Source organism: Micromesistius poutassou, assembly GCF_964030765.1.
Source record: "Micromesistius poutassou genome assembly, chromosome: 21".
NCBI classification, from domain to species: domain Eukaryota; kingdom Metazoa; phylum Chordata; class Actinopteri; order Gadiformes; family Gadidae; genus Micromesistius; species Micromesistius poutassou.
The window spans coordinates 8216531-8243800 of record NC_140291.1 but is presented as its reverse complement, the minus strand read 5'-3'; the positions used below and the strand labels follow the sequence as shown (position 1 = coordinate 8243800).

At 42.7% G+C, this 27270-nt stretch overlaps 2 protein-coding genes across 2 annotated transcripts; both read left to right on the top strand.

Annotated features, from left to right (window-relative positions):
- The first annotated feature begins 2027 nt into the window (after positions 1 to 2027).
- Positions 2028 to 16941, top strand: LOC311366518 (upstream-binding factor 1-like protein 1). The gene is made up of 16 exons (XM_084485304.1): positions 2028 to 2176; positions 2855 to 3030; positions 3359 to 3442; positions 5481 to 5636; positions 5876 to 5940; positions 6093 to 6186; positions 7379 to 7449; positions 7808 to 7949; positions 8140 to 8181; positions 8326 to 8391; positions 10264 to 10325; positions 15145 to 15334; positions 15690 to 15737; positions 15851 to 15913; positions 16284 to 16334; positions 16439 to 16941. Exons 1-16 carry the CDS (start codon positions 2158 to 2160, stop codon positions 16571 to 16573), a joined length of 1464 nt encoding a protein of 487 aa, XP_084341430.1. The 5' UTR covers positions 2028 to 2157; the 3' UTR covers positions 16574 to 16941.
- A 306-nt stretch (positions 16942 to 17247) lies between these two features.
- On the top strand, positions 17248 to 22505 carry atxn7l3b (ataxin 7 like 3b). The gene is made up of 9 exons (XM_084485441.1): positions 17248 to 17309; positions 17713 to 17769; positions 18106 to 18227; positions 18370 to 18502; positions 19464 to 19635; positions 20483 to 20583; positions 20803 to 20825; positions 21393 to 21438; positions 21573 to 22505. The coding sequence occupies exons 3-9, from the start codon at positions 18177 to 18179 to the stop codon at positions 21647 to 21649; spliced, it is 603 nt and encodes a 200-aa protein (XP_084341567.1). The 5' UTR covers positions 17248 to 17309; positions 17713 to 17769; positions 18106 to 18176; the 3' UTR covers positions 21650 to 22505.
- The last annotated feature ends 4765 nt before the right edge of the window (positions 22506 to 27270 follow it).

Here is a 27270-nt window from a genome sequence, read left to right as displayed (position 1 = left end):
AAATTAATTAAATTTAGACATTGTCAAATATAACCCATACAAATAAATTTATACATATTTATCTTCTTTTTTTTTGCCAGACAAACATTTTGAGATGTTATTTGTGTTTTATTCATTAGCAAAAAGATTATTTGGTAGTAATGCAATTCTCCTTAAAGGACAATTCCGGTATTTTGAACATTGAGCCCCCTTTCTGGTTTGTCTAGGATGAAATAGAGTGGTTGACACCGAAATTTTGACTATTGTTCCTGTCTCGGGTATTTGGCTCATTTCGAATCGCCCCTGCCTACTTCAGAATGGCTGGCTAAGGGCATCAACAAACCTGTCCTTAAAACAACCTTAAACATTTGTTTTCAGAAATGTGCAACTCACCGAGTGGTTAGTGATGTTCATTGATGTTCCAAATCAAGTATCGTAGTGAAATACAGTTTCTGTCGTGTTTTATTTGGCATTTTGTAAATCCATTGAAATGGAAACGGGACCGGAAACGGGACCGGAAACAGGCCGTTTACGTTTGGTTGTAGTCTTTTCGCTCGGTCCTCCGTCTCAACAGTAGGGCTAAATGTTCAAAATACCGGAATTATCCTTTAATACAGCAGCTTGTTTGTTTCATTTGAATTACAATAGATATTAAAATGTGAAAGGTTCAAATTTACCCCTAAAAAATGATGTGTTACCATCTGCCAAATATACAGAAATGCTATTGTTGTTGTTGATATTGTTGTTGTTGAAAATCGCAGTTTCACACTGAATGTATTCAATTTGGCACATACTCAGCATTAAATCTGTAATATTTGAAACTGAAACATTGAGTTATTTAAAAAAACGCTTGTTTTGTCATGTTCTTAACCTGTGGTAATAAAACTACCTCCTACACAAACCAACAATGCATTGTGTCAACGTACCTGTTTATAGATTCATGCTCCGGATGGATGAGTGGATGATAGAGATACCTTTAGAAGGAAATGAAGTGGTATATAGACTTAGGAGGCAGATAATCTTCCATTATTCAAGGCCAAAGGACACTGAGATCCAAACCATTGCATTGAAACATGCATATACAATATGCAAAAGGTAGTTAAATAGGAAGTCACCATAATATAGTTAACTATAGGACACACAGGACTTATCATACATTTTATAAAAGTGGAAAATGCAAAACAGGGACATGAACAATCTTCTCAGGGAGGGAAGGGGATACCTTACCAAGGAAACAGATGTTGCATACAGTGGTGTCCATCATAATATATGTTTTCTTAATGTATTCATATATTAACCTACCGACACTCATTTATTTATGAATCGAATTAGTTCAAGTCAGACTTCTGATCCCAGTCCCGTCCCAGTGGGGGCGCTTATTGACACAACATCATGAACCAAGTCTGAGGCTAAAGCTAACCTCAATCGATCCAGACATCACAGAACTCTGTTCACAGAGCCACGCACAGCCCTCTCACTAAGCATGATAGGCCCAGAGTCGCCATTACCAATTTCTTTTTTATTATTATTCTTATGGGTACATTCCCCAGGATTACTTTGAGAAGGTCACAGTAGGGCCTACTATTCTTAATTTTCAATTTGTGCCTGAGTAGGCTACATTCTCCTTCAAACCTAAACATTATATTCTGACCTGTTGTTAGTATTGTCTCGTTGCAAGTGTTTAAATACAATACATGAGTTTACATAGTCTACAGTTGGTTGTTCAGTCAAGTAAAGTTATGTGAATAATAAATCATATTATTAATATTAATGCCTTCTTTGTAAACTTTATTTTAATTCCGGTGGTACTTGGAGAGCCAAATCATTTCTAAGGTGATCCACCCTTGGCCGTAAGAAAGCTGGGAGATCCCACTGGGAAGGTGGGCGTGCCATACAAAAGGATCGCACCATGATCCCAGTGGGAGCGCTAAAGCCCAGTAGAGCTGATCCCTGTTCCGTCCCAGTGGGGGCGCTAAAGCACAGTAGAGCTGATTCTAGTCAGAGTAAGTCACGAGGAAGAAGCAGCCAGCTGCACGTGAACGTTTTAGCATAACACGGAAACAACGTATTGTCAGATATAAAAACAACAACTGGTATATTCGGTTACACTAGTTTGTTTTATTTAAAATAATTAAAGTAGAAAATATCTGAGAGCAGCTCAGGAGGCTTAACAGAGAAATGGAGACCAGAGAAGCAGGTCAGTGAATAGAAATGATGAAGTCTAAGAACCCCTATTGACATCACATTATACTAATAATTACATTCAACCCATTGAGTGCCTGATATAGAACTGACAGTATTTAGCATTTACAGAAGTTGTTGTTCCTGCATGTCCAGTATAAATAGATAGATAACAACTTTATTAATCCCCTGAAGGGGAAATTCCTTTTGTTACAACAGCCCAGCAGAAGTGGAAAACTAACCCTAACCATACTAATGAAAACAAAAATTAACGCTGAATCAAATGCTAAAGTAAAGACAAACAGAACAAACCGGACAGACAAAACAGACTGTATAAACAATATAAATTATAAAGTACCAGTACTACACAGTATATTAAAGTGTATAAATGCAATTGTAAGCAAATAAGTATGTGCTTTCGGCAGAAAGGAGCGCTTGAGACACTTGCACCTGGGGGAAATGAATCTGTGGCTAAAGGTGCTCCCAATCTGCCCCAGCTCAACATAAAGGGGATGGGAGGGGTTACCCAAGATGGACTTGGAATTTGTCCCTCAACCTCCTCTCCACCACTACCTCCAGACTGTCCGGCTCTAGCCCACCATCAGAGCTGGCCTTCCTCACCAGTTTGTTGAGTCTGTTGGTCTCCCCATCCTTGTATGTGTTGATAATGAATCTTCTTGCATCTTGTTTACAGGTTGGACACAGGTTGACCTCAAACGTCTGCTGGGTCGCATCAAGTCCAGCATCCCGGCCGGTAAGAAGGACTGCGGGTATTCCCGGATGCAGAAGGTTCTGGACTGGAAGAAGATCGCTTTCTCCCAACACTCGCCTGAAGAATGTCAAGCCAAGTGGAAGCAGATGTTCCAGAAGGTTAGAGACACTTTGAGTCGGTCAAGGGGACACGTCTCACAGCTCAGAGAGCTGGGGCCCCTGACAGAATGTCTCACAGCTCAGGGCTAGGGCCCCTGACAGCACGTCTCACACCTCAGAGGGCTGGGGCCCCTGACAGCACGTTAATAACAAGGGTTATTTCTAACAGCTTCTAACAGCTTTCTAGTAGTAGATTGACTGGATATGAGACGTGTTTTTCAGGCTTACTTTAGACATGAGGTTGTAATGAAGGTAAAGGTAACTTATCCTCGAATGAAACCTCTAAACTGGCCTGATGGTGTCTGTGAATTGCTTTGTTGTTTTTCAGATGCGCAAGCAACGAACGTTGACAGACCTCCTAGAGGAGGCTGAAGGGGCCATCAATGATCCGTTTAGGCCCAAGAAGCAACAGGTCAGATATGACGATCATGAGAATGGATATAATATCTTACTACTATATAATAGCAGGCCTGTCGGACAAGTTACTCCTCCACACTTAGTGAAGTGCACATGTGCCAAGCAGCACGCACGCACGGATGCATGCATGCACGCACAACGCATACACACAGACCGCACACACACGCACGTACCGCACACACACGCGCAGACACACGCGGACGCAGACGGCAAGATCGAGGAACAGTCCCGGCATCGACACACCCTCCCAGCTGAGACGTTATGTCGATAGACTACACTTTACCCTCTCCCCCACACAAGCCTGTGCTTTATTTCACTATAGTTAGGTAGGTTGCTGCCTTAGCTGTTACACTTAGTTTATTTCACTAAGGTGCTTCTGTAAATGAACAACATTTTTAGCTGTTATTTTGTTATTATTATTTTCAACTAACCAATAGTAGTTGCCATGCATTTTTAAAATGTCAATGCACTTTGAGTCCTGTATAACAGTAAAAGATATTGAATACTTTATTTGCATGCATAGCATACTACAGTTTCCATTGAACAATTACCCCTGTAACCCATAAATTGACTCATTTTATAATGTAATCAAATGCTCACACACTAGCTGCTTTCAGACACACATGTAAGTCCTGACATTCTCCTGCTATTCTCCTGATGGGCCGCATGTGTGAACAACATATTCTGACATTTGTACCCTGAATAATACTACCGCTGAGGTAGTATTATTTCCGTAAGAAATGTAAATTACCTTATATGTGAATGAGGAGTAGAAAGTTATTATTTCTCACACCATTTGAGTGGGTGTGTTGATGATGCTTCTGCATGTCATTGAGTGGCCCCCTAAATGATAATCAGCCTGTTGCCTTTTGTTCGCTGAATGGTTAAAAAATATTTCAATGTTGGCACTGCTTTTAGGACTCATTTGTGGTGAACGCTAAAAGATTGGTCTTATCATAACCCTAAAAGTACACATCATACAATAAATTAACAGTTAGCTGAACATTATAGGGTCCCGTCCTTCCACTCCCTGTTTTCTCAGTCAAACACAAATCAACTATATTTGTCCCAGTGTTTGTTATATGTTAAATGAAGCAAAAAAATATGCTCTCTTTCTCCGGTAACACAGTCGTTCGCAACGCCTTTCTTCTTAGTCGTTTCTTCTATTTGTCTCTAACTCATGCTCCAATCTTTCATCGATCGATGCTTCGGATTTTGTGGATGGAACGGAATATAATGCATTATTTTAGCAACATTTAAGATGATCACGATGAGTTCTGCCCGTTCTGCCTCCATTTTGTCTGTAGTCAAACCAAAACAAACTACAGTGACAGCAGCCGCACTTATCCCGCCTCTTGTGAACTTAGACCCTATGTCATATCCCGCCCCTTGCAAGCCCACCCCCTAAACCCCCCGTTGATTCTACTGATGTCTACTGATGAACAACATCGATGTCCGCACATCAAGTGTGAATTACCCTCAGGGTCGAATCTCCTAATATACAAATGTGGCAAAAATGCGATGGCCATGTGTGAAAACGGCTTTTAAGTAGAAAATGATTATGTTTGTTTCATTACGTAATGTTATATTATTATTTATTATATTATGCGCTCAGAAATTTGTTACATTATCGACTGGGGTTTCCACATTATAGCTATTGGTTTAATTACAGCTATAGGCTGAGCATGCGCAAACTCTAGTTAACATAATAGCATAATAATGCAAGTACACTTTTTCAAGAGTAATTAACTTTTACTTGTTAAAAATATTCAGATTTTTCTCAAATGTATTTACTGCCAGAAATGGCAACATTTCAGCTGGAATTATGCAGTCCTTAGGAAACACTGATTATAACCTATTAGCCCCAAATCCTAGGTTATTTCACCTGTGGCTGTCCGACACACAGAGCACATCAGAGGACAGAAGCAGTTTGCCGAAATGGATCTGTGTTTTCGTGGGAATCAAAATCCAACCAGGAATTGTGGGGGAAAAAAATGATCAGATTTCCATTTTGACTTGCGAACGTCCCCCAGATCCACCCCGAGCTCCCGAAGAGGCCCCCGCTCGCCCACACTCTGTACCTGAAGGAGCACCTGGAGCTGTATAAGAAGCAGCACCCAGATCTGGAGCAGAAGCAGCTGATCTCCCTACTGAGCGCCTGCTACAAGAAGCTCCCAGCCCACGTCAAGGTGTGTAGTCATAGATTAGATCAATATGAACATAATAATAAGAAATGCATCAGAATATCGGCCAAAATATTATTGATCTGTGAATCCAGGCTTCTAAGCTGACTTTTCTTTCAAAGCAGCACTGTGCTGCTTTTAAAACCAATAGATAAGGTGCACACAAAGAGTTTAAGGGGCACACAAAGGGTTTAGATTCTATAACTTGGTGCTCCAACACTTTTAAATCTGTTATCCAATTGCAGGTGAAATATGTGAAGAAATACAACCTATCCCGGGACCAGTACAACAAAGACCTGATCAAACTCCGGTAGGGAGAGAGAATCCCTTCTGGCCACGAACACGTGAATATTATGAAAGGGCTGTTTGTGGAAAGACCTTGTTTCTCCAAGCATCAGATTCATGCGCTGAGGTGTGAAGTCCTTCCCCGCTGATCTCTGAGTGCCTTTGTGCTCCCTGCAGGCAGCAGTACGGTAAACCCTTCCAGCCCATGAGCAACACGGGGCAGTACTCTGCACTGAAGAGGAGGCTGGAGGAGCAGGACGACCTGGATGCTGTGAGTCACACCGACTTCACCCCTTGTTTGAGATAATGTCACCTTTATATATTCCCTGGCTTCAGGGGACTCCAGGGGTCAGGAGGGGTCTACCTGGTGACCCCAGGGGTCATGAGGTCATCTGTACCTGGTGACCCCAGGGGTCATGAGGAGGTTGGCTGTACCTGGTGACCCCAGGGGTCATGAGGAGGTCGTCTGTATCTGGTGACCCCAGGGGTCATGAGGTCATCTGTACCTGGTGACCCCAGGGGTCATAAGGAGGTTGTCTGTATCTGATCCTGCGTGACTGATGGCTGGTTCTAATCCCGCAGTGGGATTTTGGGTCAGGTATGTTTTTATTTTTATTTTTATAACTTTATTTTCACTAAATTTTCACAGTTTTCACAGTACAATTATACATACAACCCCAATCCCACCCACCAAGGGTACACATAATGCATACACACATGCATACGCACACACACATTGTCAAAGAAAGAAAATTACAAAAAGAAAGAAAATAAATAATAATATAAAAATAAAATAAATAAATAATAAGAGGTCTCTATTGTAGAAAAGGACTCCAGGTGTTATGAAATCTATTGGAGGATTTACCCCTACAATATCTCAGTTTTTCTAGGGTTAGAAAAGCGAGGACTTCTTTCACCCAGCAAAAGAAAGATGGGGGATTAGCAGACTTCCACTGCCTCAGGATAAGTCTCCTAGCTAAGAGTGAAGCAAATGCAATGGCATATGCTTGGGCTGCAGAGATCTGAACCTCCCCAGCTTTAACACCGAAAATAGCGGTGATAGTGTCTGGTGGAACATGCCTGCCACACATTTGTGAAAGCCTCAAATATCTGGATCCAGAAATTTGTCAGTGCTGGGCAGGCCCAGAACATATGCCCAGTAGTGGCTATGCCCTGATGACATCTCACACAGTGTGGGTCAACGTTTGGGTAAATGGCAGCCAACCGATCCCTAGAAAAATAAAGCCTGTGTAGGATCTTAAATTGTATTAGATTGTGTCTAAGGCACAAAGATGAAGTGTGAATGAAATCTAGGCTACCTTTCCAGGTCTGCGCTGAGAGCTGGACGCCAAGGTCCTGTTCCCAGGCGCATCTTGTCTTCTCTGTTGAAGGCATATTGGAATTGAGAATGATGTTGTATATTCAGGTATGTTTTTAAGTGTGATCTCCCTTGTTTGATGCAGGAGACTTCCACCACTTCCAGGCCGAAGTGCAGAAAGAGAGGAGGTGTAGAGCTGCCCAACCAGCCCCCCATGTAAGGCCTGACGCCTCCATCACAGCAGATCACATGGTGTTCTCCATTTGACCTCTAGCTGAGAGGTGGTCCACACCAGTATCTGATTCTACCCAGTTTACTTGATACATTGCCCGTTTGTAATTTATTATTACATGCATTTCGGTAATGCTATATATTAGAAGTACTTAGAACCAGGCCCATTGACAATGCATTGGCATCGCTATTCATCTCCCAACTGTACGAGTGAGAAACTGACTGGGGTGTGTGTGTGTGTGTGTGTGTGTGTGTGTGTGTGTGTGTGTGTGTGTGTGTGTGTGTGTGTGTGTGTGTGTGTGTGTGTGTGTGTGTGTGTGTGTGTGTGTGTGTGTCCCCGTAGCAACGGGTTCCAGTTGTTTGTGGCGGAGCAGCGGGCGGCGTCGGGGCCCGTGGCCCCCAAGGACCACCTCAAAGCGAGCAGCCTGCGCTGGAGGGCCCTGAGGCAGGCGGAGCGGGACGGCTACAACACGCGCGCCAATGGGGTCAGCACACACACACAGTTACGTAGCATACAACTTGATCGACACGCCCACATGCGACCACGTAGAGTCCTTCATGATGATGTGAAGGAGCAGCTTATTGCTGACGGTGTACGTGTTCACCTTTATGTATGCCTGCATTGATTGTTTACCATCACATCTTATCCTAAATGTCACTGCCTCTGTCTTTCAGCTGAAACAACGTTATGGAGCGACTCTGAGTGCCTTCTTATCTGTAAGTACCCTCTAGGCGATGTGCCCATGGGCTGAGGGGTTGTGGGTTTGTTGTTCAGGTGGTCCATGGGCTGAGGGGTTGTGGGTTTGTTGTTCAGATGGTCCATGTGCCCATGGGCTGAGGGGTTGTGGGTTTGTTTTTCAGAATTTGACCAAAGAGCAGAAGGAGATTTTGAAGGAGGACCTGGAAATGCTTTTCCGAACCGCTAAGGTCAGAAACATTGATGAAGCATTCAAAGAATTCCCCAGTACACTGTAAGCCGTAACACCTTGAGCTTCCATCTGAATGATTTATTTTTTTGTATTTGTATTTGATGTTGTTGTTTATGAGTTAAGTTCAAGTTTATTTATAAAGCACCAGGTTTGTACCACAGAGCTGTACTTATGATTTAACTGTACAAGGGCAGACAGACAATACACATAAAGTAAAATTAGGAATGCAATTAAACAGGAAATAAAGTGTAAATAATTAAATATAAAGAATTGCAGAAAAAAAGTGTTGGAAGATATATTTAAATGTTTTACATACATTGTATTATTTCTAGTGCTGGGCAATAAACGAGATTATAACGCACTCACACAAGCCTGCTGGCCCTTTGGACAGCAGGCTGCTGCCACTAGACTCATCTCAATGAGAGACGAGCTGCGTAGAGGCACATCACTTTGTGGTCGGCAACTAGATATTACAGGAGCGAATCACGTGACCCAAAAACGAATGATAGCACAACATGTCACTGAGACAGTTCATGCTTGCATCCTCTAAATCGCACAACTCTCAATAATGCTATGTGTCAAGTTGCTATGTGTGTGGAGTAGAGATGATGCCTCATGAAACGTCAAAGCTTCCCAGCCAGATGAACCACCAAAGTGGTTCGACCTCAAAGCTTCAAATGAGTACGCTAGGGACACCTAGTGGTGAGGGAAATGATGATGAAAGAAAAAGAGTTTCCAGTCAACCAAACCCAAAATGTGATGTTTGCGTCGTGTGCTGATACAACATCAAATCATTTGAGCATTAAAGGCATTTCAGTGATACTGAACCCATATTGGGAAGCAGTAGCCTGAGGCGAAGCCTCGAACGTCACACGTGACGTCATTTGGCCTATGTCAATCCTACTCGATACCGGGGCTTCGCTGGGGGAGGAGCCGACGTACTCGACACACACCCGATGCCTCGACGCAAATTATAACATCACTAATGTACACTACACTTAACTATAAACATGATGCCTGTTTCATTGATCTGTTATAGGATAACCAGCCTGCATTTCACTGGGCTTCACTCTCCCAGTCTGTGGCTAGTCCTATAATTTGTGAAATTATAGGACTAGTCCTATAATGGCCCTATTCCCAGTCTAGTCCTATAATGGTCCTATTCCCAATCTGTGGCTAGTCCTACAATGGTCCTATTCCCAGTCTGTGGCTAGTCCTATAATGGTCCTATTCCTAGAACAGGCGGCTCCAGCCCTTTACTGGAAGAATTTCTAGATAATGATGTCTCTAAATGTCATAACCCAAGCGTTACATAGCCAAATGACTGCAGCCATCATACCACATGTCACCATAGTTCAATGTGAGGCAGAAGAAGGCTTTTTAAATCTAGACGTAATAGGTTAGTCTAAACTTAACAGCTCTGTCCACTGAGGGAGGGAAGGCCTGAAATTGTACCTACGGAACTGTACCCTGGTTATTTAAGTTGTTTAATATTTTAAATGTAGTTTTGGCTCCATGTATTTGTCCCGATGATGCATTGATCGACTTGTTTCCTTGTGTGCAAAACTATATGAATATATCCCAATCAATGCTGAATGAAAAGTATATGCTACCATTGATTGACAGTTGCATGGGTGGGAGTTGTCAAACTGAATGACGTTTGTGAGCTTTTAAAAAGATTATAATAACTGAATCATTCACAGCAATCATTCGATTAATCGTAATCAAATATTTTAATTGCTTGTCAGCCCCAATTATTTAATTGAACTTTCTAAACTGCAGCAGGATAGGACAGCATGGCTCCCTTTGAAAGGACACAATGTGCACCAACTGCTTCCTAACAATCTTCTGCCTTTGTTTTTTCGTCCAGAAGTACTCAAAAATCAAAATCAAACCCCTCCTGTTTGATGGAGAGCCGAAGAAGCCATCCTGGTGAGTTTCCACCGTCAGAACTGAGGACTGTAGGGAGTCTGCTCCATGATCCACGAGGACACACAGCTGGGGAATATAGTCTATAGGTGGCTAGGGGGTTTGACTTCAGGCTGAAAGGTTCTGGGTTTGATTCCAGTGTCTGCAGTCTTAATAATAATAATAATAATTAAAGCCCAGACCCTGACGAAGACAATTAAGACCTTTTTTCTTTGCATACGGTTGACAACGCTGGAATAGCCTCAGCTTGGATCTGGTGATGGGTGAACAAACTTTCATGACCGTACGTCAAAAGGCTGAGGAGTTATGAGTCTTTCAATTTTTCATTTGATTGATTGATTTAGCGCCCCCTATCATCCTATTTTGATTAACTTTAGCCTGGTTTACCCTGACCTATGCTTCTTGAAGAGCATAAAGTTTGGTGACGATTGACTAAAGTTAACCCCGCCTTTAGTCACCTAACATTGATTGGGCTAATTTGGACGTCCAGCCACCACTTTGTTACAGGTTCTTGGTTTCCTAGGAACGTGCTCAACATGAGAAGAGACTAAATTTGTCTCATATATATCCTGTGGACATTTAATGTCTACAGTATTTCATGACTGTAGAAGAAAGGGGTCAGAATATATGTCCGTCCAAAGTCTGCATTTTAAGTTAATTGTTATAGCTCCCCCTATCGCCCGATCTGGGTAGAATTTGGAAAGGTTGCATTTTCAGTTAATTGTTATAGCGGTCCCTATAGCCCAATATGGATATAATTTGAAGCAGTTCATCGTGACCCATGTGCCTTTGACTACACCAAGTTTGATGATGATTAGGTTAAGTTAACCCCGCCTTTTGGCGTTAAGTTCATTTTGGACGATTTTGAGCCTGTTGTTTTGTCAATCGACTTCATTCTACTTCAGCAGTTGGAACTTTGGTCCCCAACAGCCGCTAAGTTGGTCCTGCTCAAATCAAACATTCCGTCTATGAACTGTGGTGATTTTAGTCAAAGGCCATGCCCATTTCGATGCCATGCCCTGATTCTGAACAACTTTTGTATTGGACTCAAGATCATAGTCCATTTTTATGTTTATTTACACTGCGTTCCAAATTATTATGCAAATTATATTTTTCTCAGATTTTCCTAAATAGTCAATGCAAATGACAGTCAGTATAATTTTCAAGTCATCAACCGTTAGAGTATAATTCAAATTTTATTGAAAAAACCTCCCAATGATAAGTTTTTTTTTTTCAAAAATAAACTCAAAATGCACTGTTCCAAATGATTATGCACAACAGAGTTTCAAAAGAATTTATAGGTTGTAAAGAAGGCAAGGCAAGGCAAGGCAACTTTATTTATATAGCACTTTTCATACACAAGGCAGACTCAAAGTGCTTCACATATAAACATTGTCATACAATAAAATAAAATAATAGATAAGTAAAAAGTAAAATAGATAGAAAGTAAAGGCAAAGTTAAAAAACAACATTTTAGAAAGGCAGAGTTAATAAAAATGCATTTTAGAAAGGCAAAGTTACTAATAAAATTAAAATAAAAATAGAAACATTGTAGATTTAAGATTTAGCAGAAAGCTAAAGCAAACATAAAAGTCTTCAGTCTTGTTTTAAAAGCTGTCAGAGTTGGGGCAAGTCTTAAATCCTCAGGGAGTTTATTCCAGCTATTTGTTGCATAGTAACTAAATCCTGCTTCCCCATGTTTCGTGTTGACTCTGGGGATAATTAACAGATTGGTCTCAGAGGATCTTAGTGGTCTAGAAGACTTATGTAGTGGAAGCATATCAGTTAAATATTTTGGCCCTAAACCATGTAGGGATTTGTAGGTTAGCAACATGATTTTAAAATCAATTCTCTGACATACAGGGAGCCAATGTAATGATTTGAGAATTGGTGTAATATGTTCAAATTTTTTGGTCTTTGTTAGAACTCTAGCAGCAGCATTCTGAACAAGCTGTAGTTGCCTTAGAGTTTTTTTTGGGAGACCTGTAAGGAGACCATTGCAGTAATCAAGCTTGCTAGTGATAAAGGCATGTACAAGTGTTTGTAAGTCTTCGGTAGACATGAGCCCTCTAAGTTTTGCTACGTTTTTAAGGTGATAATATGCCGATTTTGTAACTGATTTGATGTGACTGTCGAAATGTAAATCTGAATCCATAATAACCCCTAGATTTCTGGCTTTGATTGAGGTTTTCAAGGACAGAGAGTGAAGGTGTTGGGTAACTTTAAGCCTTTCGGTTTTAGCACCAAATACAATTATCTCGGTTTTGTCCTCATTTAGTTGAAGGAAATTTTGGCACATCCAGTCTTTGACTTGCTCAATGCACTGGCACAACAGATCTATGGGCTGATAGTCATTTGGTGATAGAGATACATAGATTTGCGTGTCATCAGCATAGCAGTGATGGTCAATATTGTTATTTTGCATGATTTGCCCTAGTGGGAGCATGTAGATGTTGAATAGAGAGGGTCCTAAGATCGAACCTTGTGGGACTCCACATGTCACGTTTGTTGATTCTGAAACAAAGTCGCCAATGGAAACAAAGTAGTTCCTATTTTGTAGGTAGGACCTAAACCAATTTAAAACTGTGCCTGAAAGCCCCACCCAGTTTTCTAATCTGTCCAAAAGTATTGTATGGTCTACAGTGTCGAATGCAGCACTGAGGTCTAGTAGCATTAGTATTGAGATTTTGCCAGAGTCTGTGTTAAGACGGATGTCGTTTACAACTTTAATAAGGGCGGTCTCAGTGCTGTGAAGGAGTCGAAATCCGGATTGGAAGGTGTCATAGCAACCAGTTGATGCCAGGAAGTCACTAAGTTGCTGGAGGACAATTTTCTCAATGATTTTACTTATGAAGGGTAGATTTGATATTGGTCTGTAGTTGTTAATAACAGAGGCATCTAGGCTCCGCTTTTTTAAAAGGGGTTTGATAACTGCAGTTTTTAAGCCTTTTGGGAAAGTGCCTGATTGGAGAGAGTTGTTAACTATTTGCAATATGTCTATTGCTAGGCAGTCAAAAACATTCTTAAAGTGGTTGGTAGGTAAAGTATCAAGGCAACAGGTGGATGGCTTCAGTTGTGTCACAGTTGCCACAAGAGTTTTAGAGTCTGTGACATTAAAGCATGTCATTGCCACGTTACTTTTGCCTGAATATGGTGGTAGTCCAGCATTTTTGTTTAAAGTGGAGACATTGATGGCGCGTCTGATGCCTTCAATTTTATCAGTATAAAATGCTGCAAACTCATTGCATTTCTGAGTGGAATGAAGGTCAGGTGGAATTTGTGTTGGGGGCTTGGTCAGTCTGTCAACAGTTGCAAATAGGGTTTTGGCATTATTAGTATTGGTTTTAATGATATTGGAGAAAAATGTTTCTCTAGCACTTTTTAAGTCTAAATTGTAAGCACGGAGGCTCTCTTTAGAACTAAAAATTGTCATTTGTTGAATTTGCAGCATTAGGATGTCATATTTACTGAAATAAAAAGCTCAATCAAAAACATCTTAACAGGCCAAGTTACATGTTAACATAGGACCCCCTCTTTGATATCACCTTCACAATTCTTGCATCCATTGAACTTGTGAGTGCTTGGAGAGTTTCTGCTTGAATATCTTTGCAGGATGTCAGAATAGCCTCTCAGAGCTGCTGTTTTGATGTGAACTGCCTCCTGCTGATTTTGCAGCACCCGCCATTCTCTTTTCTTGCTGTTGTGTTCAACAAAACAAATCAAATCAGTCTAGTATAGTCTGAATAGTCACTGAATGATGACGCTTTTGTCACTGTTACTAAAATTACATGTATTTTAGATAAAACTGGTGAGTAAAACGATGTCTCCACAAAACACTACGTGAAGGTTTCAACTGTATGTGTATCACAGGCAGTGGTCTTTTCTTGACGTGCCTGAAGTCCTGTTAAAAGAAAACTAAGTAAACCTTAGTTTCGAAGTCATGACTAAGGGACACCTGTGGCGAGGTGTGTGTGGATGTGTGGAGCTTGATTTGGACCGCCGTTGATTCTGACGTTGGCGTCCGAGTGAAGTTTTAGCTCCTCGGACACTTCATATACAGTACAACATCCCTCATAATAAGGCGCGACGATGGTATGATTTTTGGGGATTTGGGATTCACGTTTACTATTTAGGAGAGTCTGTTGACGCATTTATCCAAAGAGACTTACAATCATTCATTCACACACCGACGGAGGAGTCAACCATGCAGGTCACAGCCAGCTCGTCAGGAGCAGTTAGGGTGAGGTGTCTTGCTCAGGGACATCTCGACACTCAGCTAGGAGGAGCTGGGGATTGAACTAGCAACCTTCCACTGACCAGTCAACCCGCTCTACCTCCTGAGCTACTGTCGCCCCCCTCGAGCTGAAACAGGGAGTTCACTCACACTTGACCGTCTTCATTTTCCAGAATGTATTTGCATTACTACACGTATCATCGTGACCTTGTGTATTCCATCATTCCATCACACAATGCTCCAGTGAAGACACTGTATTCCCTGCTGCAAATGATCCTGAATCCCGGATCCCAATTCCTTGCTTCCTTATTGACGTCTAGCAGGTGCTTGTTGTTATAATATACATTTCTGGATTATATGCTTTACTCACAGGTGAATCAACCTGGATATGAAAAAGGTTGGTTTGTCCAAACCAACCTTTTGTTGGACCAACCCGTTTATCTTATTATCTAAAAATCGTGTGTGTGTGTGTGTGTGTGTGTGTGTGTGTGTGTGTGTGTGTGTGTGTGTGTGTGTGTGTGTGTGTGTGTGTGTGTGTGTGTGTGTGTGTGTGTGTGTGTGTGTGTGTGTGTGTGTGTCCGTCCACAGTGCTGGGGCGTCAGTGTTCTGCAGTCAGAAGATGCGCAGCCTGACGGGGGACTTCCGCGACCACAGAGATAAGTTCTCGTGGATCAACTTGATGTGGAAGACCCTCTCCACGGAGCAGAAGGCTCCCTTCTGTAAGGAGGCCGAAACCAGGTTCCACAGATACACCTTGGACCTTCAGGAGTGGTTCAGAGTACGAGACTCTTCCCTTTCTCTCTCATCCTCTCTCTCTCCTCTTTCACCCAATCCAATACTAAGTGCTTCATTGGCAGGGGAAGTGTACCTTTACATTGCAAAAGCAAGAAATGTGTTGAATAAGAAAATAAAAAGATGTCCGTCTTTTTCTCTCTGCTTTCTTTGTCTGTCAGAATCTCCCTATTGGCCTACTCCTTTATCCTTCATTTATCTCTCTTTCTCTCTCTCACTCTCTCTCTTGCTCTCTTCAAAGTGTCTTTGGATCCCCTCTTCTCTCTCTTTCTAGCTTAACACGAATCCCCAGCAGGTGAAGCCTCCTCTATGCTATCCGCTAATTAAAGTGTTCTTTTTAGAATTTATCACCAGAGACCCAGGCCGACTATTTGAACCAAAAACCAAGGGTGCGTATGTCTAATTATCTGCCAAGAATCAAAAAAATTGTATTTATACTATTATAAGATACTTAGTATATCGTTCTAATAAAACAATCTACAAATTGTATGTTTATTGGCAGAACATGGAATACGTAACCTGGAACCTGGAAAAGCCTGTAAAGAAAGAACGACACATGGCCTCCGTAAGTAAACATGACCAGCGACACCACTTCTACACCATTCTACACCACTCCTACATCACTTTTACACCATTCTACACCACTTCTACACCTCTCCTACACCACCTCATTGTACATCCATATCATCCTGGTTAACATTACATTCAAGCTTATAGCATTGCAGAGAAAAAATCGAATAATGCACACAGTAATATCCTATCCTATCAATATCATTATTTTAACAAAAAATACAATAAAGGGGGTAATTGTTGGATGGTTTTTGAAGCTCGGGCCAGCTGGGCCACAGTGTGGTGCAGGGGTTGGTTGATGGTATCTAGGTGTGTGTGTGTGTGTGTGATGTCTGATGTGTGTGATGTTTGTTCAACACACGTAGGACTCTGAGGATGACGACTATCTGGACTGCCACACAGACATCCATCCTGAGGTACAGAGGGGAAGGGGTTTTATTTTTAAAGAAAAACTTCACTGTACTCGGTTTGCTCTCTTGTACAATGGAGTCTGCTGCTGTTATTAATTTATTTATTCTAGGGCAATGATGATGAGGAGGAGGAAGAGGACCAGGAAGATGAAGAGGAGCTCTGGACGCATGAGAAGTTTGCAAAGTCAGCGCACCACCCAGTCGAGTTCAGCTACGGGTCAGGTTCAGACTCTGATACAGACTGAGACTATTGGACCACAGCGAACAGAACCAAGAGACCCTCACATGTTGGCCCGCCCACTCCCACCTCCCCACCTCCCAGCGCTATCATCTCACCTCCACCACGTCACATGTTGGCCCGCCCACTCCCACCTCCCAGCGCTATCATCTCACCTCCACCATGCTGGGGCCTTGCTCCAAATGTTTGGAAAGATTAATGCCTGTTGATTTTCAGGATGTGAAAATAAGTAATCGGCTAATGTAAATGTGCATGCAGTTCAGTTATGTGAAGACTTTTTAGTTTGGATTGTAAAAAAAAAAATCCTACATCCAACCATAGAAATTATCAGGTGTGAATACCTACATAAATTGACCGTATACCAGCCGATTTGTGAGCCCCCTAAATGTCAAAGAATTGTATGATATTAAAGGAATGATTTAAATTGTGATTAAAAATGAGTCTTGTCTGTTTCTTGCTGGGAACAAATATGCATTAAAACAATTTAGAGAGATAATATGAGGTGGTGTCAGGATGGAGGACCCTGGTAGAGGTGGTGTCGGGAGGATGACCCTGGTAGAGGTGGTGTCGAGGGGATGACCCTGGTAGAGGGGGTGTAGGGTGGAGGACCCTGGTAAATATGAGGTAGTTTAGGGTAAGGACCCTGGTGGTTCAGCAGCAGTGCAGCAGTATCCGGTGAGACGCGTGCAGCGATCGATTGCTCCTGCCTGGTCCGGTGTAAAGATGGATGCCGGCCGAATGAGGTAAATAAACACAATTAACAGCCTGCGATTATGTATTCCTTCACACTACATCACTCATAAATCGGAATATGTGATATTATATTTGTCATTGTGACGGTTGGTAGACTCGGTAATGTACCGCCGCAGTGCAGTAGTCGGTCTAAGGGGAGACACGGTGTTTAAAAACTCGGGATGTGATCCGCAGCATTCACATTGCTCATCGGGATCGGAGAATAGACGTTTTCAAATCGACACATTGCTATTTTATTCCATCCAACCTCCCAGCCGAGCTCTTGTTGTGTTTAGCCGGGCTAAGCTACACCCTGGGTCTGGTCCCCCGGTGGTGGCCGATCACTGGGTCACTGGATCACTGTTATGGCTGGTTATCCTACTGCTAGGTTATGACTTGTTCTCCTACTGCTAGGTTATAAGCGGCTGGGCCGGGAATCGACCCTCGTCCCTGGCTGTTGACCGAGCACTTGTAAGTACATCACAGACAGAAGAGAGACACACTCGTTATCTCTACTGTTGTGGCCGAACTGTTGTGTCTGTACCGTGTGTCTGTCCTCCATCACAGCCCCTCCTGGCCCAAGCCTTATTGTGTCTGTACCGTGTGTCTGTATCCCCTCCTGGCCCAGGCCTTATTGTGTCTGTACCGTGTGTCTGTCCCCTCCTGGCCCAGGCCTTATTGTGTCCGTACCGTGTGTCTGTAGCCCCTCCTGGCCCAGGCCTTATTGTGTCTGTACCGGGTGTCTCCCATTACAGCCCCTGCTGGCCCAGACCTTATTGTGTCTGTACCGTGTGTCTCTCATCACAGCCCCTCCTGGCTCATCCTGCTTTACTACAGCATGAACACAGCAGTGTCGGCACATCTTGTAATTCTGGCAAATGAAAATGGAAGAGGTTTCAATGTCCAGCCTGGACAACAGCAAGCTGGAGGTAAAGTGTGTGGTGGTAGATTGTGTGCCAGGTTACACGTACGTATAGCATGTCTAATGTCGCAATGGGCCAAGCTATACAACGCAATGGTGGCCCATAGCTTCTGAATGTTGTCACAGATTTGTGTTTTGTTGGGTGGCAGGGCCTAGCGCAAGACATCCTGTCTGATCTGGTGGAGGATGCGTGCCTGGGCCTCTGCTTTGAGGTCCACCGGGCCGTCAAACAGGGCTATTTCTTCCTGGATGACACGGACCAAGAAAGTATGAGGGACTTTGGTAAGCACAACAACAATGTGTTATATCTTCAAATCCGCCAGAATATGCCAACATTTGGGGCTAAGCCTGGAGTCTAAAGGAGGGGGTCGGGGGGAGCCTGGAGTCCTTACCTAAAGGAGGGGGTCTGGAGTCCTTACCTAAAGTCAAGGGTCAGGGGGATTTGGGCCCTGGTCGATTTTTTTTGGGGGGGGGGAGATTTTGAACAACTAAATGTATTCATCTGGTGTGCTTTTTAATAAATAGATGAACTAAAATGTTGGACGGAAAAAGGAAAGAAAACCCCTCCGGACTTCCCTGTAAAATCTCTGATTCCTGCCAATTGCCAACCACTTCTCCTTTTACACATTGTACAAGTAATAGCCAAAGAAAGGGCTCTGCAAAGTATCATTTTTTTTATATTTATTAAAATGTAAGTATGTAAAAAGTACACGAGTCAGACAAACAATTACTGTCTCAACAAACTAGGATCACTAGTCATAATGAGAGAGAGAGATGATTACAATTAATTGTTTGAGGTACACTTGGTAATTTAGGATGTATAGTCCTGTATCGTTGAGGGCCAGGACTTCTAGATGGACAATGTGCTCTTTTAATTGCACATTAAAGGCCTGTCTATGCATATTATTGGTTCAAACAGTTGAATCAAATGTATTGCGCTCTCTAGATCGTGGCAAGCTCAGAGAGCAGTGAAGCCTTTCAAGCAATATAAAGAACAACTTTTCATTTGGCTTAGCTTTTTTGATGCACTATTTCTTGGCTCAATACAACAACCTCTAAGATATTTCATAGTGTAGGCAGTGTAGTGGCTAGAGTGTTGGATCCCCAATGTCCACAGTACAGTTATTACCTGTATCTTTACTTCTTAATACACTTTGGATGAGAGGCAATGGCTAAATAGTGCTGAAAGTGCATGCATCATCCCAAACAGGAGAAAAACGTTGTTTGTGTTATAAATGTGCAGAAATCGTGGACCAGCCTGGAGTGGATGTGTTTGGACAGGTGTACAACCAGTGGAAGAACAAGGAGTGCGTTTGTCCCAACTGCAGTCGGAGCATCGCTGCCTCGCGCTTCGCCCCGCACCTGGAGAAGTGCCTGGGCATGGGCCGCAACAGCAGCCGCATCGCCAACCGCAGGTACGCCCCGTGGTGACCCCCCAGCAGGAGGTCTCTGACCCTGATGCACGTCATCTTCAGGCGGCCATCACACGGCGGGCCTGCCACGGCCTCCTGTCTCTCGCTGCACTTTGCGCTTTTCTAGTGTTTCAGACGCGCGGATATTCTTTTCAGTGCAAGGCACGGGAGTATCACCATCTCGGCCCAGGCAGCCAATCAAATCAAGCAAGAGGCTGGCTTTACTACTTTACCAGTTTTGCTGCCATAGCAACAGCCAAACCAACAGTCTGACTATGACAAATGCAGACGAAATGTTTCTAGTGGCGCCCGTCGCTCCCTACCTGCTCTGACCTCCATCTGAAGTTACTGAGGCACTCCGGGTGGAAGCCCCTGCTGAGGTGGTTCTGGGTTCAATACCCCATGTCCTCGACCCCCCCCCACACATCCTTGAGCTCAATGCCCATAACCCATACCTGCTCAATAATGGTTATTAAATGTAAGGGTGTCAGGTAAGCTAGACTGCAGAATAAGTGTTTCTCCCACACAATCTCAGTGCTAAGACAACTGGATTTGTATAGCTCTTCACTCAGTTAGTCTCCAAAGGGCTTCCCAGGCCCTCCTTATAAGCCCCTAAATCCTTATAGGGACAAGGAGAATATCTCAAAATCCCACTAGGGAAAGGTAGACACCTTGAGAAGGAAGGGACACATCAGAGGGATCCATATTAGGTACCAATAGGTCAGAGGTATAAGATGCTAACCTAAACTAGTAGCAAAATATAACTGGTAATCCCTACATCTTCCTTAATGAAAAGCAAATGCTAAATGACTAAATGGGCAAAGTAGTAAAGAGTCCTCCTTTTTTGTAGGATAGTCACCGGGAACACCACCAATAACAAGTCCGAAAGTGACCAAGAAGACAACGACGACGTCAATGACAATGACTGGTCTTACGGGGCCGAAAAGAAAGGTGAAGTGGAATGTTTTCTGGACGATTTTATTCAAGAAATGACATCAAGTATTTAGTGTTCGCCCCCCTTTTGTTCATGAGTTTTTGTATGAGATTGATGCTTGAATAAGTGAATATTGACATATATGAACTTCTAGGAGGAAAACATAACAACAGTGGTTTGATTACAAAATAGTCATCATTGGAATCTAAAACCATGTTTTTGTTTTGGTCTTGCAGCAAAGAAAAGGAAATCGGATAAGGTATGTTTGATACGAAAAAGATGAATGGTTCAGTAGATTTTGTTGTCTGTTGCATAGCATGCATGATAACACCTTTTATTGATTTTAATTTCTCTTTTCACAATAGTATCATGGGTGATAATGTTTTTGTCAAGCTTTTCCATCTGCTCAAATGAGCAGCATGCGGTTTTAAATGGCATCTGAACATTTAAATTAGAAAAGTGGTTTGAGAAAGGGAAGACCCATTGTTGTGCTGACTAAACCAACCAGGACCTTTTGAGGGAACATTCCTGCTGTAGAGGACTGTTGTTTTTTCTGTTGTATAATTTCTATTATATTACAATAGTTTTTGTATGGGGAAAGCAGTATTATTTACTCAACATTCTTCACTAAAAATATTTCTGAATCATCTGGGTGCAAAGCTACCTCACAATTTGAGATACTCTGTTTAGTAAGTTTAAATGGAAAAGTGAAATATTTGGATGGATATAGTATTCTCAACAACCCCCCCCCCCCCCCCATAAATTAGTTATTTTTGTCCAGGGCCCCAAAGGTCAAATCTAACTTTTGTTTTCTGATTTGTCTCAGAATCCAAACTCTCCAAGAAGATCTAAATCTTTCAAGCATAAAAGTGGTGAGTTTATATCCATAAGAAAGTACTTGTACTGCCCTTCTACCCCTTCCTGTTGGTTCATATTTTGATCAATGCACACAGATGTTGAGGAATATGTATTGTGTGTTAAGGGGTTGTGGGTTGTGTGTTAACAGGCATGATGGGGCCCCGGCGGCGCATGGACAACCAGGAGAGCCCCCGCATGCTCATGAAAGATGAAGCGTTTCCTTAGCAACCACCTCCAGAGCGCACTTTTCCATCTCCAAGCGTTGTGACATGTCCTATACAGTATACACACACACACACAAATCGATACGCAAAGAAAAGACACAGTGGGAGACAGGTGTTCACATTCACAATGAGGTAGCAGTTAGACGCACCAACAGCTATCGTATCTTTGATGTACTCGCTCTTTCAAAAAAAGGTTATCGTACCAGCGCTCATGTTTCCCTTCGATTTCACTTTGTTTTGTAAATGATATGCCAGAGTCCAAAAATTATGAATATCTTTTTAGGACTCAACTAATGGAGCTGCTGATTGAGGCCGGTCAGTCGAGTGAAGAGTAACTGATGCTAATGGGGCCCGTTATATGTGCACATACCTTTTTTCTCAAAAAATCAGAAAACAAACAAAAAATATATATGCCTGAGTTGTACTTTATGTCCTTGTGATTTTGGTTAACCTTTTATTTTTACAAGTTGTTGCATCATCAGACAATCAAGAATTATGGTTGGTCTATTTCACACATACACTAGATCATGGCCAGGATCCATCTAATTAACATTTAAATAGAAAACATGAAAGGGGACTCAACATGTTGTGATCAACATGGTTTAGCAAACCTACTTGACTGTACAGGCAGACTGTGCTCTGAAGAGCAGAGCTCTATGGGCTAATAACGTGGTGCGTTGTTGGTCGGGTATTCTTTTTTTGCATTAAACATGTCCCTGTATCCTGTGTTTACATTGTAAAGGTAACATGTATCCTCTGTGTGATGTGAAAGTGTACATATTTCAATAGTTTCAATTGCTGCTATCATGGCTCATTTTTCCATCTGTCTAGCATAATACAATTATTTGTTACCTGTCTGAATGTGTGCTGTTTGTGTCGAGAAATGAAAAGGAATAGTGCTAGTTTCTACGCACTGAATTGTACAGTTTTAACTTTTTTAGTCATTTTTCTGGTTAGTCTGTTTCTCATTGGAGAGAGAGCACCTATCTACAGCAGCAAAATTATTTTTTGCTTTTATTACTATTCTAAAGTATAGATTAACATTGAAATAATGAGTCTGTTTTAGAACCAATCATTAAAAAATATATCCTTAAACACCACGTCGGCAATGAAAATGCATGGAAAAACATTATTCGCTCCGTGCACAACAATGGCGTCTGTTTCCGCTTGTGACCCGAGTGCATGGACATATAAAGCCAGAGTGTGTGGTTAACAGTGGCGGCTGCTGGTCTTTCAGAGGGGAAGCTCATCTTCGGCCTACATCATATAAATTGTCAATTTATGTATATGTAAATTATTCTCTCTGTTCCTTTTCAAGGACATGCTCTGTCATACCAACTAGCTGACTTTTCCAGTGTCCTCTCAATGGCCAGCAGAGCTAGGCTGCTTAAACGGCCATGGCCCATTGTGTTATGGGTGTAGGACTTGAGCCGCTTTAAACAGGAGAAGCTCCTTTCTACACCTGCAGATGTAGCTCCAATTGTTGCCACTAATGAGAACAGTTAGTAAAGCTGAGGCATTGCACTGTCCAACTCCATGTCTTTAAGGAACACCAAGAAATCACACAGCTTTCCCCTGTCACCCTGCAAGTCCTGATCTGAATACAGGACTTGAAGTTCAGACCTCAGGCTCCCTGAATCAAAGTGATGGCCAACTACCAAAACGATATTAAACTTGAACAGAAATGTGGGAATTTTGTTAAACTGAAGCAATGAATTGTGTGAATAAGTGTATGAAATGTACGATGAAAATTATCTAGCAATTTCGCCAAGCAAATATCAAGAAATGGGTTGCAGTTTGTCTTTCAACTCGCTTGCAAAATCCGCGATGGGATTGAGGAATGAAGAGAGTTCCGGCGACTTTTTATAGTTCAAAATCGCTGTCAATCAAACGGCAACTCAGTCTTTCGCAGACCCTCCAATCATCACGCAGAAGCCCAGCGTCCAGGCCAGCCCACTCCTCCATTCACCCCCAGAGACGCTGAGCGTCCATTGGAGGGACATAATCGCAGCATTATCCAATGACCCTCGACTTTCGACTCACTAAACAAAGCTGTTCTATGTAGTGGTGGATTTCATGATTGTTTGAATTAATCAGTTTGCGTCGGTCAGTTTGCCAAGAAGAGTTGTTCGTTCGTTCGTTCGCATTTCCGGTAGCGGTGAATCATGATTCTCAGTCACTGAATAGGTCAGACTTGGCGCCTCCCTCGTTCAAACAAATCGCAAATTAAGTTAACCTTTATTGTCCCCTTTTGGGGGAAATTCTTTCTCTGCTTTTGACCCATCCGGGAGCCGGTGAACACCTGAAGCAGTAGGCAGCCGCAGTGCAGCACCTGAGGAGCAGGTGGGGGTTTCAGGTGCCTTGCTCAAGGGCACCTCATCCATGGATGAGGACGTAGGAGAGTGTTGCACAACCACTCCCCCCATCCATGTTTTTGCCACCCACCAGTTACCGGTCCAACTCTTTAACCAGTAGGCCATGCGAATGCACAGTTCTCAGCCGAGTCGGTCAGACTCAGCTCCTCCCTCGTTCTCATTCTTAAACGAATCACGATCGTGCAATGGTGCAAACGGTCATCAATCAACATAACATTAACTAAGTTCCTTTTAGCTGAGGAGTGCTTCATGTTCGGAATCGGGATGTTGTTGCCCGGCTGGCTCTCGTGACTTTTCAGTCCTCGAGTCACCGCTAAACACAGTCAGTGAACGAACGAGCAGCGACTAGTGGGTGGAGCTGGGAGTCGAGTCTCAGCGAGCAAACAATACGAACGAGACGAATTGAAACGGGGAATCAGGTCGGTTCGTTCATATTAAAGAGTCGTTCGTTCGAACTGATTCATTCACAAACGAGCCATCACTAGTTCTATGCAGCCCCATTGAAGTGGATGGACGCTGAGCTTCAACAGGCAAATGCACTGTGACGCTACAGGAGTGTATGAGAAGGAAATTGAGTCAGTCGACCTGCGATAAGCAGCTGATTCAGAATGAACTCGTCTTCGAGATGGACGTATTCTAACGCATTTTTAGTCAATGAAATGTTAACACAACAGTATATATTTGACCATTTAATTTTTGAAATTTTAGGGGAAGCCGAGCTTCCCTTGCAGTCTCAAGGTGTGTTCACACCGCACTTCGCCCCGCGACACGTTTCAATGTTAAGTGAACGTGGAGACGCGAATCGGGCGAATTTTTTTTTCGCCGATACGCGCGACAAGATTTGATTGACAGCGCGAAATTTTTCCTCGTGAACGGCGAGCGCGTTCACGTGGATTCGCGCCGCGAATAATTCGCCCCGCGAATAAAGTTAAAATATTTCAACTTCTTCGCGGCATTCGCGTTGAAACAGCCAATCAGCGTTCACTCCCTGTGGGTAACGTGGGTGAAGTAACGTAAAACAGCCAATCAGCGTTCACTCCCTGGGTGACGTCACGTAACAGCCAATCAGTTCACTCCCTGGGTGAAGTAACGTAAAACAGCCAATCACCGTTCAACCGTTCAGTGAACCGCAGCTTGGAGGAGAAAGTGATTGTTGCCGTTTGCGACTCCCGCTCTATATCTACATATAATATATAAATATCTATATCATATAATATATACGATATATATAATATCACGGCACAAAGCGGTGTGCGCCTCCGGATTATATTATTAACCCATAAACGACGGGCTCTCCCTCTTCCACAACAGGTACAGACACACATCTCGGCCATGGTTGATGAGAATGGCATGAATGACCGTTGTCAGGCAAAAAAAAAATTCGCCCCGCGAATGCACACAAAAATGCACAGCGACAGATTATGATTTGTCGCGCGGCAACATTCGCCTATTCGCGCGAATAGGCGAAATGGGACAAAGTGCGGTGTGAACACACAGTTAGAGAAATCGCCACTGTTCAAAACCTAAGTCCAAAATAAATAAAGACTTAGAAAATGGAGCAAAATAATAAAGTCCAAAAACGTTCGCTCAAAAACGGATGAGCCAGGATACGTATCGCCTTCATCGGCCAATCAGATGATGGCTCCTTGTGAATATTTATGAGATTCCCAGACTTCTCCTAAGGCAGTACTTACTCCTACCATCCTACGAAAAAAAGATTTGCCACCCGTGTTGCGTGATATTTTTTTCGTAGGATGGTAGGAGTAAGTACCGCCTTTTTCGCCTCTGATTGGTTAGAAGGGCTCTCCTCCGATTGGTTATGGCACAGGGCAGGCTGTGTCGGCTAGTCTACCCATAGAAACGCCGCATTGGCTGCTTGGACGCAAGAAATGCGGCCACCATGTTGGACCGGTCATACTCTGAGTTGCGTAGCAGCAGAAGACACAAGATGCCAGTGCACTGCAACATATTACTGCTCAAATCGGCGGACCATCACAAACAGGGCCCAGGGGATTACTTTTCAGGAGAAGACACGGTTTGGCATCGACAACCAGACTTGTTGTCATTGGTTGTGTCTGTGTTTCACAAGTTAAGGCTGCACCACATTGCCAAACTCACCTCTCTTCAACTGCAGAAAGGGAGCACGAGAAAGAAGCTCTGCAAAACAGTCCTCTTTCAGGGGTTTTAGCTCATACAAAAACTTTTATGTGCTTATATATATATATATATATATATATATATATATATATATATATATTAGTTTATGTAGGCTATTTATATATAGCCTAATCATATATTCATTGTTTCTTTAATGTATTAAAATAGCTGAATTTACTGCCCCTGTTTCTACTTCGCTATCATATTTATAGTGTGTGATTTGCAAAATACCTATCATAGCCTACATCACATATCATAGGGTGACCAGACGTCCCCGTTTTTGGCTGCCTGTCCCTGGCTAAATACAGAAAAAACGACCTGTCCCTGTTTAGTTTTTGAAGACACATTAGGTTTTTCAATCAGATTGCTAGTTGGACTGGAAATATATTTTATATATCATATGACATATATCAGAATATTATATTACTGTTAAGACCACGAAATATTAAAACACGCCGAACCATGATGTGTCCTGCATCATAACTACATGTATGACCTTTTCAGAAAAACAACCCGCGTGAAAATCTGTTTGGTATTCAGTGAGGTATGATGAATTAAATGCGCTGACAGTTCATTGCACCAGCCAAACAGATTACACTGAGTGGAGCGGTTGACCGGTCCAAGATGGCGGCCCTACGGCTCGTCAGCGCCAGTAGGCAGTAGGCCTAGCAGTCGATGTGGCGTCTACTCTTTATAATGTCTGAGTCTATCTACCACCAACAGAAGTAAACTAACAATCTTTCACATTTTCATAGCCTGTTTAATTAGTCATAGCTGTTTGGGTTTATTTTTCACATTGTCATTTAGATCGTGTTTAGATTAGTCCTAGTTGTTTGGGGGACTTTTGTGGTGAACATTTGAACTTGGAATATAAATCTGACCAGCCTACGTTTCGTAAATTTGCCATGGCTCTCAGGGACTGAATAGTTATCCTACTAAAGAGTACATAAGCAGACTTATGCATTTAATAAAACTGCACTATTTTTCCCAGCTGTGTGCAGTGCAGGTCACACACTCACACAGAGGGAACTAGGTATGGAAAGCAGTGAGAAATGTAATGACTATTGTACACTGCAGTGGAGTAACATTG

Excerpts from the sequence above, each read along its gene's own strand:
- LOC311366518 (XM_084485304.1), top strand. Across the intron at positions 8,182-8,325 it reads CTCTGAGTGCCTTCTTATCT|AATTTGACCAAAGAGCAGAA; the intron begins GTAAGTACCCTC and ends TTTGTTTTTCAG. Across the intron at positions 16,335-16,438 it reads ACACAGACATCCATCCTGAG|GGCAATGATGATGAGGAGGA; the intron begins GTACAGAGGGGA and ends TATTTATTCTAG.
- atxn7l3b (XM_084485441.1), top strand. The coding sequence starts at position 18,177 with ATGAAAATGGAAGAGGTTTCAATGTCCAGCCTGGACAACAGCAAGCTG. Across the intron at positions 19,636-20,482 it reads AGCCGCATCGCCAACCGCAG|GATAGTCACCGGGAACACCA; the intron begins GTACGCCCCGTG and ends CCTTTTTTGTAG. Across the intron at positions 21,439-21,572 it reads ATCTTTCAAGCATAAAAGTG|GCATGATGGGGCCCCGGCGG; the intron begins GTGAGTTTATAT and ends GTGTGTTAACAG.